This window comes from Martes martes, assembly GCF_963455335.1.
Source record: "Martes martes genome assembly, chromosome: 7".
In the NCBI taxonomy this organism is placed as follows: Eukaryota; Metazoa; Chordata; class Mammalia; order Carnivora; family Mustelidae; genus Martes; species Martes martes.
In genome coordinates this window covers 96,995,087-97,017,969 of record NC_137894.1, presented here as the reverse complement: position 1 = coordinate 97,017,969, position 22,883 = coordinate 96,995,087, and the positions used below count along the sequence as shown (strand labels likewise).

The window sequence follows — 22,883 nt, the reverse complement described above, 5'->3', positions numbered from 1 at the left end:
AAAACCTTCAAGGGCAAGTGCTATGCCTTCCTCCCCTGTGTATCCCCAGTATCTTCTAGCCTAATTTTTGGCACTTGGTACATCCCTAATACTTACGGAATGACCAAGTTAGCAAACCAATAAATTGATACTTACAGGATGGTTTTGGAGAAGGGTAATATAACCATGTTTTGATGATTTTTCACTTCAAGATAGTTACTTCGATTAGACCTTCTAAAACCTAATATTGTCAGAGGAAATTATGGGTACTTTGCTGGAGCAACCTGTCCCAGAGGGCAGGTTGGCACTGTGTGTTTAAAGTCTTAGATAGTTGTCCAATTTTCCCACACCATTTACTGAAGAGACTGTCTTTTTTCCGCTGGATATTTTTTTCCTGCTTTGTCAAAGATTATTTGACCGTAGAGTTGCAGGTCCATTTCTGAACTCTCTACTCTGTTCCATTGATCTATGTGTCTGTTTTTCTGCCAGTACCATGCTGTCTTGATGATTACAGCTTTGTAGTAAACCTTGAAATTAGGTGACGTGTTGCCCCCAGCTTTGTTTTTCTTTTTCAACATTTCCTTAGCAAATTGGAGTCTTTTCTGGCCACAGCAACTTCTTTCAAGACATGTCTCCAAGGGCAAAGGAAACAAAAGCAAAAATGAACTTTTGGGACTTCATCAAGATAAAAACCTTCTGCACGGCAAGGGAAACAGTCAACAAAAAAAAGAGGCAACCCACGGAATGGGAGAAGATATTTGCAAATGACACTACAGACGAAGGGCTAATATCCAAGATCTATAAAGAACTCCTCAAACTCGACATTCAGAAATCAGATAATTATGTCAAGAAATGGGTAGAAGATATAAACAGACACTTCTCCAAAGAAGACATACTAATATCTAACAGACACTTGAAAAACTGTTCATCATCATTGGCCGTCAGGGAAATTCAAATCAAAACCACATAGAGATACCCATTTATACCAGTTTGGCCAAAATCAACAAGACAAGAAACAAGTGTTGCAGAGGATGTGGAGAAAAGGGAACCCTCTTACACTGTTGGTGGGAATGCAAGTTGGTGCAGCCACTTTGGAAAACAGTGTGGAGATTCCTAAAGAAATAAAAAATAGAGCTACCCTATGACTCTGCAATTGCACTACTGGGTATTTACCCCAAAGATACTGATGTTGTGAAAAGAAGGGCCATCTAACCCAATATTCATAGCAGCAATGGCCACAGTCACCAAACTGTGGAAAGAGCCAAGATGCCCTTCAATGGATGAATGGGTAAAGAAGATATGGTTCATATATACAATGGAGTGTTACGTCTCCATCAGAAAGGATGAATGCCCAACTTTTGTATCAGCATGGATGGAACTGGAGGAGATTATGCTGAGTGAAATAAGTCAAACAGAGAAAGTCAATTACATGGTTTCACTTACTTGTGGAACATAAGGAATAACATGGAGGACATTAGGAGAAGGAAAGGAAAAGTGAAGGGGGGAAATCAGAGGGGGAGATGAACCAGGAGAGACTGTGTACTCTGAGAAACAAACTAAGGGTTTTGGAAGGGGGGTTGGGAGGAGTTAGGTGAGCCTGGTGGTGGGTATTAAGGAAGGTGAGGATTGCAAGGGGCAGTGGGTGTGGTACATAAACAATGGATCTTAGAACACTGGGGGAAAAAAAAAAGCCTTAGAGGGGAGCACGTGGGTGGCTCAGTTGGTTAAGCATCTGCCTTCAGCTCAGGTCCTGATCCCTGGGTCCTGGGATCCAGCCCTGCGTCAAGCTACCTGCTTAGCAGGGAGTCTCCTTCACTCTCTGTCTCTCTCTCCCTCTACCCCTTCCCACTGCTCCTTTTTCTCTCTCAAATAGATAAAATCTTAAAATAAATAAATAAATAAAAATAAAAGCCTTAGAGTCATAATCTTAGATCAAGCAATTCTACTTCTAACAATTTACAATGAAAAGAAAATTGAGTACATGCATTAAACTTTAGTTATAAAAGTGTTTATTGCTAAAAGACTTTTTATGTTTTTTTTTTAATTTTTTAAAAAATATTTTAAGTAAGCTCTGCACCCAGCATGGGGCATGAACTCATGATCCTGAGATCAAGAGTTGCCTGCTATACTGACAGTCAGCCAGGCACACTGTTAAAGGATTTTTTAATAGTGAAAACATTGGAAAACAACTGAAATGTCCAATAATAGAGAATCAGTTAAGTAAATTGTGGTGTATCTTTACAATGGAATATAGTGGGGCCTCTAAGAATCATGCTTATAGGTAAAACGTACATTGAGGGTGGCTCAGTTGGTTAAGCAACTGCCTTCGGCTCTGGTCATGATCCCGGAGTCCCAGGATCAAGTCCCACATTGGGCTCCCAGCTCCATGGGGAGTCTGCTTCTCCCTTTGACCCTCTCCCTTCTCATGCTCTCTCTCACTCTCTCTCTCTAAGTAAACAAAATCTAAAAAAAAAAAAAGCTTCCTGCTTGAAGTGCAACTTCCTCTTTGGGATGCCTGAGTGGTTCAGTGGGTTGGGCCACTGCCTTTGGCTCAGGTCATGATCCTAGGGTCCTGAGATCGAGTACCGCATCAGGCTCCTTGCTCAGCGGGAAGCCTGCTTCTCTCTCTGTCTCAGCCTGCTTGTGCGTGCTCTCTCTCTCTCTCTGACAAATAAATAAGTAAATAAAATCTTTAAAAAAAAAAGTACATTGGAATAGAAAAATGTTCATGAGTGGTTGCAAAATGCATGTAATAAAAATACATATTCATTTTCGTAGAATTTATATAGAGATAGAAAAAAGGAAAATAATGTACTCATAATGTTTTGATAGTGATACTTTGAGTTATTGTTATAGATACTTTTTATTTATTTGTTTTTTAAGATTTTATTTATTTGAGAGAGAGCAAGTGAGCAAGTAAGAGAGAGACAGAGAGAGAGAGCAGGAGCAGAGGGGAGGGACAGAGGGAGAAGCAGACTCCCCACTGAGCAGGGAGCCGGGACACGGGACTCAATCCTAGAATCCCAGGATCATGACCTGAGCAGAAGGCAGACACTTAATCGACTGAGCCACCCAGGTGCCCTTTACTTATGTTTTTTGTAATTTTTCCTCCATGTTCCATTTATCACTGTGGTAATTTTTAATCATTAAAATAATAAAAATCATTCTTGCCAAATCAGACTCAAAGACCTGTCTCTACTTTGAATCTGAAATGGATGCTAATTCGTCTCCTTATTATCGTATTTGTACCTTCTCCTTGGGCTTCTTTGGAAAGCTTCTTCTTCTTCTTTTTTTTTTTTTCCTTTGGAAAGCTTTTGAAGAAGATTCAAATTCACGTTGCTCCCAACAAGCAAGTTTGTGCCACAAAATATGTATCCTGCTACAGTGACATCAATATGTATCTGTTGTAATTCCCAGAGCTGGGCTCGTGTTGTTTGTATTTGCCTTCAAAACAAATGTATTACCGTTCCTTATCTTCAGCAGAACTTAACATACTTTGTTAAGTATGTTAAGTATTCTTTCAGCTGTTGGTCTCTCCTCTGTCAAAGTTTGGTAAATGACTAGTTTCTGTACTCCCTCCTCATCTTTCTACCCTTCTGTAAATACAACCAGAAACAATACTTCACTGGTTCTTTTCCAATACTACTGGGTCCGCGTCTGACTCTCATGTAGTTGGTGCAAACAACAGCTGGTGGGAAAAGGTTAATACTGCAAGTTTTCAAATTCTGTCAGTAGAATTCCATCACTTTTATAAAACACTAAAAAATCTGTGATTTTTAGATTACAAGTGATATATTGTTCGTGCCAATAATGTTTCAAGGAACACAGAAACAAAGAAATAAGTGAAATTCACAGATTGAGAAATTGTTTTCTAATTATTTTTCCTTGCATATCTGTATTTAAATAGATTGTATTCCACATCAGGCAGTTATGTATTTTTTTAAGTGTATTCAGGAATTGTCTCCCAATATAAATATTTCTACTTTTATATTTTTAAAATGGCTGCGTGGCATTCCGTTGTACAAATATACCACAGTTTCTTTCTTTAGTCCCCCATTGATAAATATTTAGATTGTTTCTACTTTTTCTCTATCTCTAACAAGACTAAAATGAACGACCACTTGCATAAATATTTCCATAAGATAAATTCCTAAGAACATAGTATTTCTCTAGGAGCTTGGCCAGTCCTTCCTTCCCCGTGTTTGTTTTTGTTGTAGCCTTGTGGAGAAATGAAGCTTTGGTGAATGTTGATGGTTTGGCTTCTTGGACTGTCACAAGTATTAGAAGAGCTGTAGCAGGAAGGATGGTTCAAGTGTTGAGAATGCCGGAAAGAGATCTATATTCTCTCTTCATCATTTCTACCATCTCCCATGTAGCTGAAGATGTTTTTGAAAATCAGGCTGATCTCTTCATTATCACACAGCAGTTGTTTATGTTTCTCTCGTTTCAATTTTATTATTAAGACATTAGGGTCACAGTATATCCTTCCCCCAAAGTCTTTGAAGGGAGAGACAGGAGATGGCTTTCTGAGAGTTATTTTGTGAAACCTTCAAGGCAGAGGTAACCTTACAGGCAAAGCAACCTCAAAGAGATAAAATGGTTGCCAGGCTTGTCAGATTGGACTGACTGTATATGTTTTATCTAATGTCAAGACCTTCCTAATTTGGGGATGGGTGTAAGTAAGCTAGCCGAGGCTAACGACAACAACCAACTGTCTACTTTCCCTCATTCCGAGATTCTTGACTCACCAGACAGCATTCTGATTAGAACTTGCCTTTGTTTATGGAATTGTCTACAAGGAAAGCGCAAGATGGCACTCAGAATTTGGACATGGGTGCAGACTCCTCCAAAGCTTTTGTTGGTTGGATATCTTCATATTTATCTGAGATGGTGTAAGGCAGAGGGCATGGTGATGACAACCCTCAACATGGCTGCTCTTGCATCAGGCTGTTCCAGTCTGGGTGGGCTGTTTTCAGGGCCTGGAATGCCGTTATCATGTGACATCCCCCTTCCCCATTCTCCTGGAGATTCCCATCACTTCCCTCGGTGTGGCAGGTGTCCAGTGTTCTTTGTTTCAAGTGATTTTCTTTTAGGATTTCCTTCTTTTTGATTGGGTATATCCTCCAGGGGCTTCCTCAGAAACCATGTATGAGAGGTTTAAAAAGACAGAGATTTGAGTAGAAGTCCTGTTTCTTTATTTTCAGAAGCTTAGGGAACCCTCTCTTTGTTCACAGAATTCTGAATTATGAGAATCATGGGCCTTACTTTTCTTCCCTTGTGTTGGCACTTGGTAAGCTCCTTCTGTATGAGAAAAAAATTTAAATTGTCTTGTTGCTGATTTCCTGGGCTTTGGTTTCTCTATTTTCTTGTTCTGGGCCTCTGGTTATTTGGATTCTGGACTCTGAGTGGTTCTCTTGCTTTTTTTTTTTTTTTGTGAGTAAAGCAACAGAAATAATTAACTAGTTAATTAGTTAATTAAAAGATTTTATTTATTTATTTGACAGAGAGAAACTCAGCGAGAGAGGAACACAAGCAGGGGCAGAGGGAGAGGAAGAGGCAGGCTTCCTGCCAGCAAGGAGCCTGATGCGGGGCTTGATCCCAGGGATCATGACCTGAGCCGAAGGCAGATGCTTAACAACTGAGCCACCCAGGCACCCCGAGCAAGTGAAGTTTATTAAGTAAAGATACAGGAAAAGCTCTCAAGAATGAGAGGGGTCCTGACAGGTTGCGACAAGGTTACCAACCCGGCCTTTAAGGTTGGTCTTTTATAGAAGCCTAACCAGGGAACTTGAATCCTTTTAACATCTCTATGGATAACATCTTCAATGGCTTACTTCCTTTTTAGGGGCTGGTTATTCTTTGTGGGTCACAGGTGATTATCCTAAAGTCCCCCACCTCCCGCAAGCCTAGGGCAGGGTAGGTCCCAGGTCCTCTTGCTTTTTTATAGTATCTTGTTCTTATTTCATGGATGCAACAGCTTTCTTTTTCTTCCTGAAGATATTGGGGGTGTTTTTGTCTTTGTTTTTGTTTTTTTAATGTTCTCTTCACTCTCTTTGGTTTCTCTTTCTTTTAAGTTGCTTTTTTCTGTTTGTTTTGGTCGCTGCCTTTCTCATTTGAGGTTTTTCTTGGGCCTTGTATAGTCTCTGGTTGTGTGCCTGTGGTTAAGAGTAGGGTGCTGTTGGAAGCTCTGGGTTTCACTGTGGGGCTAGCTGGCTGGTTCATTTGCTGGGGAACCCCAACGTCAGAATTTTCGTATCTTTTCTCCTAGGCTTCCCCCCAGAAAGTCTTCCAGTATTTTCCTTTGAAAGTGAAGTATGGTTTGTCAGAAGCCAGTGAGGGAAGAGGGCTGGGGACCCTCAGCATTCAGCAGTTAGTATGTACATAATCATTTAATCCTCTGTTTTTAGAACAGTATCCACAATCTCAGCTGTACCAAATGTCCTCCATTTTACACTCTCCAGAAAACAAAACTTCAGCCTTCTACTAGGTAGGGAGAAGAGTGCTTCCTATTGGAATAGAGTAGGGGAAGGGTTATAGGGATTTGATGGTTTCCAGAGCAGATTTTCTATACTCCTTCCCTCCCACTTCCATAGAATCTTGGCTGCTGGTTTCTGCCCTTTTGCAGGATTCTTTGGGATAAATTAGTTGGTCTCCCATTTTCCCTTCTTCAGGCTTAGGTTTTAGCATTCCGGGATGTATTGTCAGTTTTCATTCATCTGCCTATTCTCCAGATTCCAAAATATGTTGCTATTTTCTCTTGTTCTCTCAGGCCATGTAACATTTTTGTTTTGGAGGAAAAAAAAAAATCTCTCAGTGTAGTTGCAGTCAGGTTTGGAGAGGGAGTACAATTAGATATGTTTGCTCAATCCACCATCTTAATCCAGAAGTCCTTTAAAATACTTTCTTCAGTTGGCTCAGATAACACTGTTTTTCCTGAATGTCGCCCGGCTTTCCTCCCTGCTCAACCTCAGTCTCTGGCTGAACCCTTCTCTGCCTTCTGACCTCTGCCTGTTGTAGGGCCTCAGGACTTTGACCTTCTCTTCTTTTGCTGTATTCACTCCTTAAGCGGCTTAACCGGTCCTCTGGCTCCAAATGCCATCCATAGGCTCATGCTTCCCAAATTTATATTTCCAGCTTGACCTTCCTCGTGAATTCAGAACAGCTCACCCAGAATATGCTTTGGATGTCCGATAAGCAACTCAATATATCCACTCTACCTTCCTCAAAGCCAGCTCTCCTATCAGTATTCCCCTCCGGAAAGGGCCCCATCATAGACCAGCCACTCAAGCTAAAAACCTTGGTGTCATTCCTTGACTCCTCTTTGTCTCTTATATCCAATCTCTCAGAAAATCCTGAAGAGTCTCCTTTTAAAATATAGTACGAATCTGGTCACCATACTTCAGCTGTTGACTTAAGCAGAGAAGCTTCCTGTAGCATCCTACCGAAAAATGCGCCCCTTCCTGCCCAGCACCCTCTGTACGTATGTGTATATCCAATTCCAACCCAACACCACCGAACAGATTCTATTTTTCTCCCTTCCCACATTTGTACTCTCTTCTTTGGCAATGAAAAACTTGGCTCCTATCATCATCTGCTAAACTGGATCTTAGAGATAGAGTCTGAGGCCTTTCAGAGAAGGCTTTTCAGAGAAGGGACGGAGTAATAAAGAAGAGAAGTGAGTTGCTAACTCAGGATGACACTAGGGGGTTTTGATGTTTGAGGATTGTGTCATAATGTGCTCAGCCTTAGACGAGCGTTGCTAATATGCTATTATAATTTACTTTTAAATACTCCTTTTGCATAATTTCTTTTGGGGTATGTTTTTAGAGACTAAGGTGTCCTGGCACTGATAACCTTAATCTTTAAGTCATTACATAATCAAAATGTGTTCCATTTTTTTCTGGACAAAAAGTGGAGCCTGGCGGGAAGCATTTTCCCTAGAATGTCCTCCTCTTAGTTGTATTTTTCTAGGCCTTCTTTCGAAACAGGTGAGTTTTCCTAGCATCGTACCTCTGCGGCGTTAGGACGAGGGAGAGAAGTTGGAGAGCGGCAACTCCAAGCCCAGGGACATGGTTCTGGTCCAGAAATGTCCCCTCTCTTCTTCCTGGCAGTGGCCTCTTCATTTCCTCCACATTGGCCCAACCTCTGGTCTCCCTGAGAGGATTTCCTGAACATCTGGTCTGTGACAACAGTGGCCCCAGGACCCCTCCCAGAGCCTAGAAGTGACTTGTTTTGGTCACCTTAACACAACTACTCCAGAGTTGGTTTACTTATTAGTTCTGGCTGAGGACCATACCACCATAATTTAATGTTTGATTCATAAAAACAGTAAGTCCTGCTTGGGTGAGGGGCTCTAAAAATAAATGTGCTCTCTCTATAGTCATTTTACTCATTGCCCAATGTATTTTTTAAATGCTCCCAGAAGAGGCAATGGACACTGGGGAGGGTATGTGCTATGGTGAGTGCTGTAAGACTGATGATTCATGGACCTGTACCCCTGAAACAAATAATACATTACATGTTAATTTTTTTAAAAAGGTATTAAACAAAAGAAGAAGAAGAGGTGCCTTTTTCTAATTCATGTGAAGGATCTGCTGGGGCTGTTGGTTGCCCTGGTTGTCTAAGTCGAGCATCAGGGAAGAAGTGCCAGGAGCAGCGGGAGCACATTTAGACGCTGTGGTAGAGGACAGGGCAGAAAGACGGGGCCAGTGGATGCAGCTAGCTACCAGAGAGAAGCAACGTGAGGAAAGAACCAAGATGCCTATGTGAGGTTTTTGGTTTTGTTTTTTTTTTTTTTAAGATTTTATTTATTTATTTCACAGGCAGAGATCACAGGTAGGCAGAGAGGCAGGCAGAGAGAGAGGAGGAAGCAGGCTCCCTGCTGAGCAGAGAGCCCGATGCAGGGCTCCATCCCAGGCGCCCCCCTATGTGAGGTTTTTAATCATTATTCACTTCTGCCACGGTTTGGGAGGTAAACCTCTTCCCTATCAGCAGTAAAATCTTCATCACCTGCAAAAAAATGTTTCCTGGGGATTATAGAGAAACCATGTGCCCATGGGTGAAAAATGAATTCTGTCTCAAGGCATCAGTTTGGGGCAACTTGAAAAATACAAAATAAAAATAAAAAGAGCAACATCTCTTTTCCTGTATATGTACTAACTTTCCATCAACCAAAAGCTCCTTGTGGAAGTGGAGCTCAAGTTAGCAGGCAGGTTTCCAGCGGCATCACAGGTGGTGGAGGTAGGTGTCATAAAGACTTGCAGAAACCCCCATGAGTCTTCACGATCCCTTCCTGTGGAAGGAGATGTTCACCTTGCCCTTACCTCACAGTCCCTAGAACCCAGCAGTGTGCTGAGCCCGTGTCCTTCACATTCCATGATGCTCTGTGAGTTAGATGACTGGATGTGTCACTCCTGAAGCCTGTCTCACTTTTTTTTTCTTTTTTTGAGCTGAATTCCATGGCTACACTAAAGAATGTGTTTGTGTTGCTTCTTTATTTTTATTAGGGTACCAGAACATCTTGTGAAGAGCATAACTTGGCAGACATTACAAGCTGTAAATTTTTGCCATAAACACGATGTAAGTCTCATGATCATCCTTGAAAAATCCGAAGGCTGCCCTTAAGCCGAGGTAGAGGCTTTGCACAAAGTTTATATCCTACTTTTGCGGATATGCTTTTTCGCGCAAGTCTTCTGAAGCCTGGTCGGGGTCCGTAGAGGCTAAAAATGCCAACCTAGCCATTCTTTCTTCTTCAGGTTACAGAAAAGATGTGTTTTTGTGATGTTAAGAAAGTAGTTGTAGATTTATGTGGATGAGATACAGCTCAGATTTAAAGTGGAACCCCATTCGCTTGGAGTCTGCATTGGTCTGGCACCCCAGCAGTGCTCTCAAGTTGCAGAGCAGGGGGAACGCCAACGGGCTCATGCCTGTGGAGTCACAGTAGGCGGAGTCCCAGGCACCATGCCCAAATGTTGGTGTCTGTGTTGGTGAGATATGAGTGCCAAGTCTGGAGCGCAGAGGCCCCTACCTTGGACACTCTGATACTCCTGGCCAGAGGCAGGCTGGGTGGGGTGCTCGGTGGGCTGCTGCCCAGGAGGTGAGACGCCACAGGTGCTGGGAAGGTGGCTGCTCCCTCCAGAATGACAGTGTCCACTCCCCGCCCACAGAGGCCAAACACCCATACTAGACCTTCATTTTGGCCACTGGGGTGACTTGCTGCACTATGTCATCTCATCTACTATCTGGGTCAGTTTAGCTGGTGGGAGCTGAAGCCCCTGCCGTGTTCTGTTCTAAGTGATGTTTTCCTGAAGCTGCCTTCCTAATAGTAGAAAATATGAAAGCAGCCAGCCCTTCCAAAGGGAGTCTCCACCTAGCTGAAGGCTACAATCCTCTTCAAAATGCATGGATCCCAGAGAGTGTGGACAACTTATCTTGCTGTTTATAGCAAGTGAGGGTTAGCACTTTCCTGAAAGCAGGTTTTAGGACCGGGGAGTAAGAGAGGAAAGGCCCCAGTGAGGAAAATCGGAGACACTGAAGACAAATACAACACATACCCGAAGTTCCCCAGAGAGTTCTCGAAGTTCTGGTTGGGTGTAGAAACTTGTGAAGAATTCTCAGAACAGAGTAGGAACACATTCTTGCCTACAAGTCCCTCTGACCATCTGTCATCATGATATTCATGGGTGTACCGTTTATAGGAATATGCAAAGCCAGGGGTAGAGGAATGGTGATCTTGGGGCCATTAATTGCTGAGAACCAGACAGATAGTAATAGAATAATTCAGAAATTGTCTCTCCCCCAAATTTTCCAGAATAATAAAAACCCATGGGGAAACACTGACACTGATCTCTTGCCCTGAAAGTCCTTTGGAGGAAGAACCAGGCCAGGCCCAAGAAGAACCTCTGTCCTCTCTTCAACCTGTAGAAAGTCCAGAACACCCCAGTTTCAGCTGCAAGCCAAAGAGGGTCTCTCAGAATGCAAGGGCATCCAACATTCTTCTCCAGATAGGAATAGGCTTGGAAGAAGCAAGGATTATTAGGAACCCCGAACGGGATTTTGACCCAAATGTTGTTTTTATGTAATCTTTAATTAAGTTGTTGATTTGTGCTCTGCCAAGAGAATTGTTATTTAATAAGAAAATCATGTGAAGACTCATAAACTCTTCTAACATTAGCCTGTTAAACAGTGTCAGCTGTGGTTTGGAAACCACAGGTGATTTGAGTCTAAATTATGGAGTGGGGGCCACATCCCGTGGGGGTGGACAGAGCTCTAAGAATTCTTGTGTGTGGGACAGAGCTGACATCTAGCGACTTTCCCCAAAGGCTAAGCGCTGCCTCCCCTTGTTTATCTTGTCAGGACGACTGTCAAGAGCTGGAAGGGAGGTCCCTTGGCAGGCTCCTGATTCCCGCCCTTCTCTTCCCTCGCTTATCTCAGCAGACCCAGGGCTTGTCCTGTTTACCAGGCGGACTGTGTTCTGTTCTCAGTTAAACAACTGAACTGTGAATTCTGCTTATGCATCAACTCGCAGCTCCAACAGCCCTGATGCAGGCCTCACCCAGAGCTTTTTCATGTTTTCCCTTTGCTCTAGGGTTACCAGATTATGTATAGGGCACCCAGTTAAACTTGAATTTTAGATAAAGAGTCATAACTTTTTGGTATAAGTATGTCCCAAAGACTTCATGGGGTGGGTATACTTATATTAAAAACTTTATTGTTTATCTGGCTACCCTACTTGTCATTTTTCCTTTCTTCCTTTTTGGTCCTTTTGGGCCCTTTAGGAATTTGGGATAACTCAGGCCATAATGAGTATGGTACTAGATTTATTTTAGGCTGCTCTTTTGCAGCTTTTTATCCAAAAGGCCAGTCAGAGGTTTTAATGATTTCGCCAGGATTTGCTAAATATTCATGAGTTATATTTATTCATATATTATAGTTGCTCCTTGATAATCTGTTTTTGTTTTAATTTTTTATGACTAGTGCATACATAGAGATGTGAAGCCAGAAAATATCCTCATCACAAAACATTCAGTGATTAAGCTCTGTGACTTTGGATTTGCTCGACTTTTGAGTGAGTATCGATGTTTCCTTAAGTGATTGTAAAAGACAGAAAGATTCTTTATACAAGAAAAGCTCTAGATGCTGTGGAAAGCTGGTTTTATATATTTTGGGCTTGAGCTTGCCCTAAGTTACAATTCTGTAATTACTGAAAACATGTAGATACATATAGTGCTTTAAAAATGTATGCTATATGTAAATTATACCACAGTAAAGAGGTTATTAAAAAAGTACGTTCTCCTAGTCGCTACCATTTTTTTTTTTTTTTTTTTTGCTAAAATAGTACTTCTGAGAAGCAAGAAGTACTATTTTAGAAGAGTGGTTTTCAACTCTGACTACAGATTAGAATCATCTGGGGGAACTGTAAGCTATAACTATAAAACTCTACTGATACCTCCCCAGTCTCTTCTAGACAAGAGTTATTCTTCCGGTCCCATTGGACTGAGATGGGACCCAAGGATTAGTGATTTAACAAATACTAAATTCCAACTGATTTGAACATGCAACCAGTATTGAGAACCGTTGATTTAGAAAAGCCACAAGATAGGGCATGAACTTGATTTCTTAGGTCTTCCCCCTCCCAGTTTGGATTCCAGTCTTTCATTGTTGTGTCTGTTTTCCATGTGCCATCGCTGGCCAGCTGGCCCAAGTGACTACTACACAGACTACGTGGCCACCAGGTGGTACCGCGCCCCTGAACTCTTGGTGGGGGACACACAGTATGGGCCCCCGGTAGATGTTTGGGCAATTGGCTGTGTCTTTGCGGAACTGCTGTCGGGAGTGCCTCTGTGGCCGGGAAAATCAGATGTGGATCAGTTATATCTGATTAGGAAGACCTTGGGTAAGTGGTGTTTTTGTCACGCTTTTTGGGAAACTGAATAGTTTTACCTCCATCAGTACATGACAGAGCCAAGTTCCCAGTCTCACTCAGTGCCTTGTACACTGAGTGTACAAGGAGGAGAAACTGAATAGTTTTACCTCCGTCAGTACATGACAGAGCCAAGTTCCCAGTCTCACTCAGTGCCTTGTACACTGAGTGTACAAGGAGGAGTCCTCTAGAACTTTTGTTTAAATAATTCTGTTAAAGATCCACATTTGAGGACTCCTGGCTGCCTCAGTCACTAGAACATTTGACTTTTGATCTCGGGGTCATGAGTTTGAGCCCTAGTTGGGCATAGACATTACTTAAAAAAAAAAAAAATGTGTCCACCTTTGTTTTGATAAAAAGAATTAACGATTGTGAGTACATACTAATTGTCCAAAAAGATGCAAGGTTCTCTCTTCCATATAGTTTGGATGAAGTTCAACTCTGAGTAAGGACCATAGCAACAATATAAAAGCTTACATTTCTGTTAGGGCTTAGCAGTTTACAGAATGCAACTGTGTTCTATTTCATTTGTTATGATATGGTAGTTCATTCTTCGGAAATCCTTCACTCTAGCCTGCCAGGCTAGATTGGATTATTCAGATGCTGTAGAAGATTCTAAACCTTCTATGGGTGAGGAAGAAGGGCTGGATCTTCTTGTGTCACTCTTGTCCTCTTTCTCTCTACTTTTGGGGTATGATGGTGGAGGGAGGGAAGGGGAGGAGAAGAGAGACTTGGAGAGGGATGGATGAAAGTTGTCTAAGCAGTGACTGCCCCCTTCAAAAGTCAGGGAGTTCAGAACACCTGGGTGGCTCAGTTGGTTAAGAGTCTTCTTTCGGGTCAGGTCATGATCCTGGGGTCCCAGGATCACATTGGGCTCCCCGCTCCCCACTGAGGAGTCTGCTTTTCCCTCTGACCTTCCCATCCCCCCTTGCCTCTCTCCCTTTCCTGCCCTTCCTCCTCCCCCTCCCTGGCCCCTGCACTTCCCCTCCCTTGCTCCTGTGCTCTTGCTCTCCCTCTCTCACCTTCTCAGCTGTCTCTTTCAAATAAGAAAAAAAAAAAAAACCACTAAAAAAAAGTCAGGGAATTTAGCTACTGCTCCCCAGTTTAAAGCAAACTTCCTCCTCTAAACTCTTGTAGCACCTGCCCTCACCCTGTCTCCTCTTGTGCTTTTCTCTTCCCAAAGATACAGTCAGCCTCCTGAGGGTGAGGTCATGTCTTAGATTTCACTCCGTCCTCCACCAATGTCTGCGCAGAGCAGGCAGTAAGTATTCACTGGCACCTTTTTTGAGTGACCTGCAAGGCGCCTTGGAGGGCTTCCAGATTCAATCTGCATTCCTTTGCTGTTTCTCCCAGTGATTTTAGGTCACCCTCTTCACAACCCCTGCTTCCAGCACTCTGATGGAAGACAGTTACTAAGGTACAAGCAGTGTACTCATGATGAAGCTCCCTGAGATCTGGGGCAAAAGGCAGGAGAGAGTATATTTTGGCCACTTGTACAAAATGGGGCAAGACAGCAGCTTTTGGATTTGAGTGCAAGGTGGTTAAGTTTCAAAACAAATCAGGAAAATTAGGAACTCCAGTCCAGTAACAGCATTTCTGGGGCCCTGGTTGGGAGGCTTTTTTTGTCCACTCTGCTTTGGCAAGGGGCCTGGGTGTGCCCCAGGGGTGCCCTGCTGCATATCTCCTGATAATCTCTGAATAAAATTCCTCTTCACATGTGATATTCCTAGAATTTTACACAAGGGTGATTTTAACTGATTTGGCTGAAATGTGGGCAGGGTGAGCCTCACATAACCCTCCAGAATATAGAAATGTTTCTTTTGTTTCATTCATATTGTAAGAGCTTTCTAAGCAGTAGATAAAATGGGATTTCCAAGTAATTACTATTTGATGAAAGAAGAAAAGGTGGTTCCCATTTGGAAATTCATTCCTTCTAGCTAGATCTTCCATGATTTCCTCCTTCCCTTCCTTCCATCTTTCCCTCCCTTTTCTTTCCTTCTCTCCTTTCATCCCTCTTCCTTCTTTCCTCTCTTTCTCCTTCCCTCCCTTCTTTCCTCAAATATTTGTTAACAGGCACTATTCTAAGTGCTAAGCCAATACCCTTTTACATTGATCATAATTCAATGAATATGATTTTTTTTTGTACTTGTTGCACTTTGGCTATTTTTTAAAAAGGCGTTATTTTGTTTGTGTATGTGTGTATGTGCTTCTGAACTGTTTGGGTTCCCTCAGTACACTGTGAGTCCTTGAGGGGTAATGGCCTCGTAGCGTTCAGTATCCATGCATGCCTCCTCTACACCTGACAGAGAGGGCTTCGTCCCCTCAGGTCCCAGGACATGCTGGGGAGGGCTGCCTCAGTGCCTCCCTCCGACCGGAAGAGGGGACTACAGCCTTCACTGGTTATAGGCAGAGACATAGCATAATGGAGAGAAACCGTATGTGCTAACTTGTTAACCAGTCTCATTTTACCCCCCTCTTTCTTCTTGTCCAAAGGAGATCTCATTCCTAGGCACCAACAAGTATTTAGCACAAATCAGTACTTCAGTGGGGTGAAAATTCCAGACCCTGAAGATATGGTGAGTGACCTGATTTGGAAAGCGCCTGGCAAGTCAGGGCAAAGGTTACCAGGGGTGTGAATGGTGATGATTCTCTTTCCGTGGGGAGTTGCAGGCTAACTGGATGTTAGTAGTTACTCACCTGCCTGAGGCCCAGGGCCCACTCTGCACTGGAAAGTGAGTCTCAACGTGAAAAAGAAAAGTAGGGCAAATTGGCGAGCAGACCCTAGCCTTCAGTGAGAATTTAGAAGTTGCTGAGAGCAGAGGCTAGCCAGCATGTTGGACAGGAATGCAGAGCTGCCTCTCCTAACCTCACCTGTTCAGTCATCATTTTCAGTAGCTGAAGCGATAGGTAGCTCACACAATGAGTTGTCCAGGAAAATCCAGCATTGCCCAAGTCCCCTACTCTACCATACTCTTACTGCCCAGAACATGGTGGTGATGAACTTGCTTGGCCAGCCTCATTCTGGTATTTGTCCTCTATGGCCAAGGTGGAGAAAATACTCATTTTTTAAAACTAAAAAATTTGTGCATACTCTTAACCTGCTTTCAAGAATTTATTGCAGTGAAACCATGAGACGGGGCATAAATACGTGGAATTCTTTTTTTTTTTTTTTTAAAGATGTTATTTATTTATTTGACAGAAATCACAAGTAGGCAGAGAGGCAGGCAGAGAGAGAGAGAGAGAGAAGAAGAAGCAGGCTCCCTGCTGAGCAGAGAGCCCCGAAGCGGGGCTCCATTCCAGGACTATGGGATCCTGACCTGAGCTGAAGGCAGAGGCTTTAACCCACTGAGCCACTCAGGTGCCCCAATATGTGGCATTCTTTAATAGAAATTATTTCCTTTAGTATCCCATCAGTAGGGGATTCATTAAATAAGTTATGGTATAGTCTTACAATAGAAATATCACAGAGCTAGCAAAAATAGATTGATATGTATTTACCTGGAAATATAAAGTCCACGGTGTATTGTTAAATGAAAAAAAAAAGGTTATAAGACAGTATATATAATTTGACAAAACTTTAATAAATGTTTAATAAATACACAATTCATGTGTACATGTATTTACATATATAAATAGAAAATAACATGACAACTTCTGGAAAATCATGCAAAGATTTTTACATCCATGAAATAAATGGTTAGCAAGGACATATACCAAAATATTAACAGTGGGTATCTCTTCGTGGTGGTGTGATTTCTTTCTCTCTTTATGTTTTTTAAATATTTCTTGAATGTCCTCTGATGAGCCTATATTATAATAAAAAAATATTTCAGAGCACAGTTAAGGTTTGTGAAATCATGATTTTCTACTGTCTGAGGAAGACATTTTCAAAGTGAAACCAAGGCTCTGATTGCTCAGTCTCCAGATGGAAGTTCTGTCAAGTTCCATTTGAGCCCAACCTCTTGGCTTGTCCCACAGTTGGAGGCTTTCACCGTCCCCACTGCCTCCTGTCCCTGTGCCCCTAGGAACAGGAAAAGTGGGTCATGCTGGGAGCATGCTGGGACGGAGAGGCAGGAATGACACCTGGCATATGGGAGGTGACCCAGCTGGCTCCCTCGTGACCTGGACATTCCCAGTTCCACACTAAATGTCACTTAGTGATTTCCTGCTTACTTGTCTACCAGTGAAGACTCAGAAACAACACAGGCTTTATAAACGTAAAAAGCTTCCCAAAGTTTCCCAGAGGCAGTCCTGCAGGGGATTTCCTGTTGACAGAAACACAGGAAGACGCAATGCGGGGGCTGCCTGTCCGGCTGGAACATCTGTGCCCCAGTCCCTCTGCTGGTCATTCTCCCTGCCGGAGGGAGGTCTTCGGGCTTCTGGCGCTTGGGAAACCAGTGAAGCCGAAGCCAGCAGGATGGGCCCTCCTTTCTCGGCCACCCGGCCAGCCTCATCCCAGGCCTTGCTGCTGAGACAGCAGAGCTCAGTGTCAGCAATGCCCTGTCAGTCCCCAGCAGTGCTTAGATTTAACATGCAGAAACAACAAGAGAATTTTTTTTTAAAGATTTCTTATTTATTTATTTGTCAGAGAGAGATGCAGTGAGAGATGGAACACAACCAGGGGGAGTGAGAAAGGGAGAAGGGGGCTCCCCGCCCATCAGGGAACCCGATGCAGACCGATCCCAGCACCCTGAGATCATGACCTGAGCCGAAGGCAGATGCTTAACCCACTGAGCCACCCAGGCGCCCCAACAAGAGAAATAATGAAGCTAAGGGGGGTGAGGGAGACTCCTTTCAAGGTTCTAATACAAATCTGCTGTAAGATTTTTTTCCCCCATGATCTTAAGGGAACTCCAAAACTGAGGCTCTTATCTCTTACCCTTATCAGTGATTAGTAAGTGCACACTGGGAATTCAGTGGTTTGGGGGCCGATTCCCTGTCCAAAAGAACTCTGGGCACAGCACCCAGAGTCATATTTCATTAGATGAGCCTGGCCAGTCACTCCAGCCTCAGGCTCACAACTGTCATTTTTTATCCTTGCCCTACACTCCAGCTGCCCTCCTTAATTAGCCTCTGTTAGTGGTGTGTCTCTGTGACTGGCCGGTCTATCCGCCTGACATTGGGCATTCCTCCTGCTTTATAGTGCTTGTTATTCCTGATTGTCTCCAGCATGTGACTGAAGCAAAATAGCCTTATATGGCCAAAGGGAGATTGATGAATGTCTGCCCCAGAGACTCCTTAAACAGTAAGATGAATAGGGAAACAGCAGGCTCTTGTGGGAGGAGAAAACAGTGTTTATTCCAGAAGGACCTAGAAGCATCTGTTCACCTAGGTAGGGGAAAAAAAAATCTATTTTGAAGCTTCCTTTATGTAACTGTCAATAAATGCAAAAAACCGGGGCCTCTCTTAAATGCCAATATAAATGCCAAAAATTGTTCTGAGGAAAGGCAAGTTACAGAAATTGAGGCCGCAGAAAAGAAACAACACAAGTGCTTCACCAGTGGTTTTTTTCCTCTCATTAATTAATGTTCCCTCATAAGGTGCTACCTGCGTCAGGGCTTTGGGAAGTGAAGGGAGTGGTGAGGAGGAAAATTTGGAAAAGAAGTTTGGAGGTGGAGAGAGAAGGAGCTTGTGAAACAGGCAGCGGAAGGTTGTTTCAGCTGGGAGGTGGGTGAGCAGAGGGTGGAGAAGGGGAGGAAGGTGCCCAGAAGTTGCTTCATTCACTCAGGAGACATTGATCTGAGGTTACCTTATCTTTCAATACCCTCTGTAAATAAAACCCTCTTTTCTTTTCTTCTTTTTTAAAACAGGAGTCACTTGAATTAAAATTTCCAAACATCTCTTTTCCTGCCCTGGGGCTCTTAAAGGTAAAATCATGGCGACCAGGAAGCACGCAGTAGCTGGTGTTGGGGGTGGGAGCGGTGTCTGAATGATTTCTGTCACTCCATGAATGGAAAAGCATTCCTTTGAGAATTCTCCTTTTCCTTTGAGAAGTATAAATACTTTCAATTTTTATTCCCATTCAGTTACAATGAAAACATCTGTAGGTGTTTTTCACTTTTAAGAAACCCAACGTTTTGTACTTGAAGTCTAGTTTACAGAAAATGGACACTTCAGATGGATAGTACTTGTTTTACAAAAAAAGATCCTTTTCTTCAAAAAATGTTGGGCCATAGGATCCATTTATTTATTTATTTGCAGGGGGCGGGGGGAGGGGGGGAGTGGCTGGCAGCAAAGCAAGGTTTATTGAGCAATAGCCAAGTGATAGTACAAAGCTCCCAAGGAGAAAGGGGATCCCAGGGGGTTGCCCCATAGGATCCATTTAAATAGCCAACCCCTGGTATACTTTTTTTGTTTTGTTTTGGTGCAAAAAAGGTGGATTTATTAAAGCATGGGTGTAGAACCCATGGACACAAAGAGCTGTCCATCCCCCCCCACCCCCTCCCACCTCGCCCAGTATAGGTTTTGATTTTAAAACTTTGGTGTTTCAGACCTATATAGCCCTTACGTAAAATCAGGTACCAAGTAAAACATTTGCAAGTTACAATCCATGCCCCACCCATTTCAAAGTGTTTAATACATTTACCGATGCATTTATAACATAATAAAAAAAATTGAGACGGTTCCTTGGGGTATATAATTGTGAGATTTAATCTATCCAAGTATGAGCCTTCTGGCCTACTTAATGCAAATAGTTAAGAATGATGTAATACAAAGGCATGTATATTATGCCTCTCCTTCCATGTGTGCATATGGATGCTGTAATGCATAGAGTATTTCTGGAAGAATATACCAGAGAAAAAGGAGAAGCTGAATCTGGAAGGGGGAACGGAAGAACTAGAGTGCTGAGGAGACTTGGCTATATTCTGTATGAATTTTAATTTTTACCACATGTAGGTCTTATTTTTTACACTTGATCTTAGCCAAAAGGCCGAGAAGCGATGTAGGTCTTATTTTTTAAATAAAAACCTATATTTTTATAAAGTATACACAAGGGACCAAACTGGTTAAGTGGATTATTCCAGTTGGATACTGAGGCAAACTCAAAAATCATATCCTACTCCCTCAGGGCAGAGTGCCAACTGCCTCCACAATAGAACAAGGTGAAAACAAGGATTTTTTGGTTACTATTTCTAGAAACTATTTATTTACTTATTATGTGGTTATCCATTTAGAAGTAATTGTGGAAGGAACTCAAATCACAATTGGTGTGGGGATTTTTTTTTCCCTAATGTCCCCCCTTCCTGTTCCCAGCCCATGGGTTTGACCTCTCAAGAACAAAAAAATGATCTTAATAAGTTAACACAGTTTTAAAGAAGTAAGACCGGGGACTTTTTCTGTTCTTGTAGAGCTGCCTCCACATGAATCCTGCCGAGAGATGGACATGTGAACAGCTGTTGCAGCATCCGTATTTTGACAGCATCAGAGAAATGGGTGCTTCGGCCAAAGAGCTTGACCGGCCACTAAGGAAGACCCTGAGACAGAACCGAAAGCTCCTGCCTGGGGTAAACACGGGGCGCTTTCACGGAAGCATCCGGGTTGCACTTTCAAAAGATCTCAGGTCTGCCACCTGGTGCAGAGAATCTGTAGCTCGACTGGAGGTGGCAAGTGCAGCTTGCCGTCCGGCACCCTCATTCCAGCACCAGAAGGGACCCACTGTCTCTCAGCCAGGGCACCAGACGCGTCTGAGTCCGAGGGCCCCTTCTCCCTACATCCTGCAGGTGTCCTTGTCCCACAGTTTCTTTCCTGCTGCCACAAAGCAGCCCCCCGGGGCTGGGGCTGGAGGATGGTTGTTCGGTGTTGTGCATGAGTCCCCGGAGCGTGCTTTTTGTGCTCTGGAGAATGAAATCCAGTTTATCCCAGGCAGCTCTCTGTCATCATCTTCACTTTCGGTATTGACTGACATTCCAGGTTGATCCAAAAATGGAACCAGTTTCCTCTCGAATCCTTTAATATTAAGAGTTGGCTAGGGTAGATTTGGTGATTTGTGCTCTCAGTGATATCAATGGAACAGCTTATTTTATCAGAGAAAAGCATCCCAGCTGCACACAGGGAGCCCGTGAAGAACATGATTGGATGAAGTTAGGCAAAGTAGCCTTATGTTAAGCATCTTGTTATAAGCCAAAAGCTCTAGTAATTTAGAATGGACTGTAGCTGGAACCATAACTAAGCTGAGCTGGCTACTCCCAGTCCCTTCTGGATCTGCTTAGGGAGTCCTTAATCTATAAATTGTTATGTCCTAGTCTTTCCCTTTGCAGCCTCTGCTGCCCAGTGTGCTGAGTGGCATCTGGGTGGTGTATGTGAGGTTTGTAGGAGAGAAGAGGATGGACAGTCCCTTAGGAGCAGGTACAGCATAAACTGCAGGGTCCTGAGATAGACCAGAGTTACAAAATTAAGAAAGCTTTATTTTATTCTGTCATATATGACCCAGGTAACAAAACAGGCTGGAATACATGACCCCAGAGTTACCACTTAGTTTGTTGTTCCTTTGTGTCCAAAGCAAAGGATCTTGATAGGAATATTTCTACGTGAAAGAATAGGGGAACCCACTAATTGATGTATTGCATTTAGGTCTTGAAGAATTCAACTGTTTGAAGTATTAAAAAGTAACCACTTTGCAGATACCTAAGGCCATGTAGTACAAAATACATATATTTTTTGTATTTTCTCCTTTCATTTGATATTGACAATAAATTCAAACATTTACTGGGAGCATGAAGGGAGCCATTTTGCCTTTTTAACAAAGGGGTAAGGGGGCAAATCACTTAAGTGCTCCAGATGTCAGCTTTCTTTGCTATTAAGACAAGCATTGGCTTAAACGATCCCTGAGGTCCCAGCAAGCTCTTACCTCCTGTAGATCTATTTTTTCCAATAATGTTAAGTCAATTTTTCTTTTTCATATTCTCTAAATTTTCTTGAATGTGCATATTTTGCTTTTTAATATAAAGTAAATCTTTAAAAAGAAAAAGGGAACACATTTAAGCATTTTTGTCCTCCCTTAGGTCCTGGATTCTGTGCAGAAAAAGTATTTCTGTGCTGAAAAATTGACTGACTTAACCTCTTTTGTGATATGTACTCAACAACGAAAAGAATGCACGGCATTGAACCTCACCCTGTGTGTTGTATTTGCAGTTGCAGGCCCTTCCTCAGCTGACCAGCAGCGGCTTCCTTCCAGCTTTGGATAATAAGAAGTACTACTGGAATAGGAAGAAAATGAACTACCAATTTCCAAACATTTAAGGATCTTGGAGCTAGATGATGAAAAAGTAGTTAGTCAATAATTTGGAGAAAACGAAACGTATACATTTGTTTGAAAACAATCACCATGTCGAAAGGACACCAGGAGAAAACATAAGTCACAAACCGGGGGAGGCCACCTGGCAGAAGAGAAAGGGAACTTCCAGAGGCAGCCTTCCAGGCTTCATGATGGTGACCAGAACGGAAACACTTGTTCGGATTTTTCACTTGCATTTTTGTTGTATCTAAGTAGCTGAGCTAATGGACAGAAATATAAACTGTATCTGCTATCCCTATCTCTGGCAAAATTAGAAATGTAAGAAGGATTTATGCTTTTATTGTACTGTACGCAACAAGTGAGAAGTGGATTGCAAAATACCCATATGTATTTCTTGCAGAGATTTGCCTTGAGTCCTATACCCTGCCTTTTCAGACTGTCTCAACATCATATTTAAGAAGTTTTAGTTCCTGAAATCAAGATGCTTATAATTCTATTTCCTGCTTGCTCTATATCTAGATTTTCATATTTTTAAAACATTTTTAGAATATTGAAGTCGTTCAAAATAATTAAAATCATGGATTATCGTAACAGCATTATTTGCTTGCATATTTAATGATGTTTATAGACATTTGTTACATATACTTTTGTCATTACCTTTAGTAAAGGCTACACCTTAGTCATTTTTGCAGGCAGGATGGGTTTTTATAACCCCTCCCCAGGTGACCCAGTTCCCTTTACGAACCG

The 22,883-nt window shown here is 42.6% G+C and overlaps 1 protein-coding gene across 1 annotated transcript in view; it reads left to right on the top strand.

Moving 5' to 3' along the window:
- CDKL1 (cyclin dependent kinase like 1) overlaps nucleotides 1-22,731 on the top strand; it is a 52,562-nt gene extending 29,831 nt beyond the window's left edge. Inside the window, exons 3-9 of the mRNA XM_080807904.1 lie at nucleotides 9,486-9,558; nucleotides 11,956-12,046; nucleotides 12,674-12,874; nucleotides 15,395-15,477; nucleotides 18,712-18,768; nucleotides 20,251-20,406; nucleotides 22,034-22,731. Coding sequence (XP_080664030.1) covers nucleotides 9,486-9,558; nucleotides 11,956-12,046; nucleotides 12,674-12,874; nucleotides 15,395-15,477; nucleotides 18,712-18,768; nucleotides 20,251-20,406; nucleotides 22,034-22,141 — 769 coding nt within the window. The 3' untranslated portion in view covers nucleotides 22,142-22,731. The remainder of the gene's footprint in view (nucleotides 1-9,485; nucleotides 9,559-11,955; nucleotides 12,047-12,673; nucleotides 12,875-15,394; nucleotides 15,478-18,711; nucleotides 18,769-20,250; nucleotides 20,407-22,033) is intronic.
- Nucleotides 22,732-22,883: the final 152 nt, after the last annotated feature.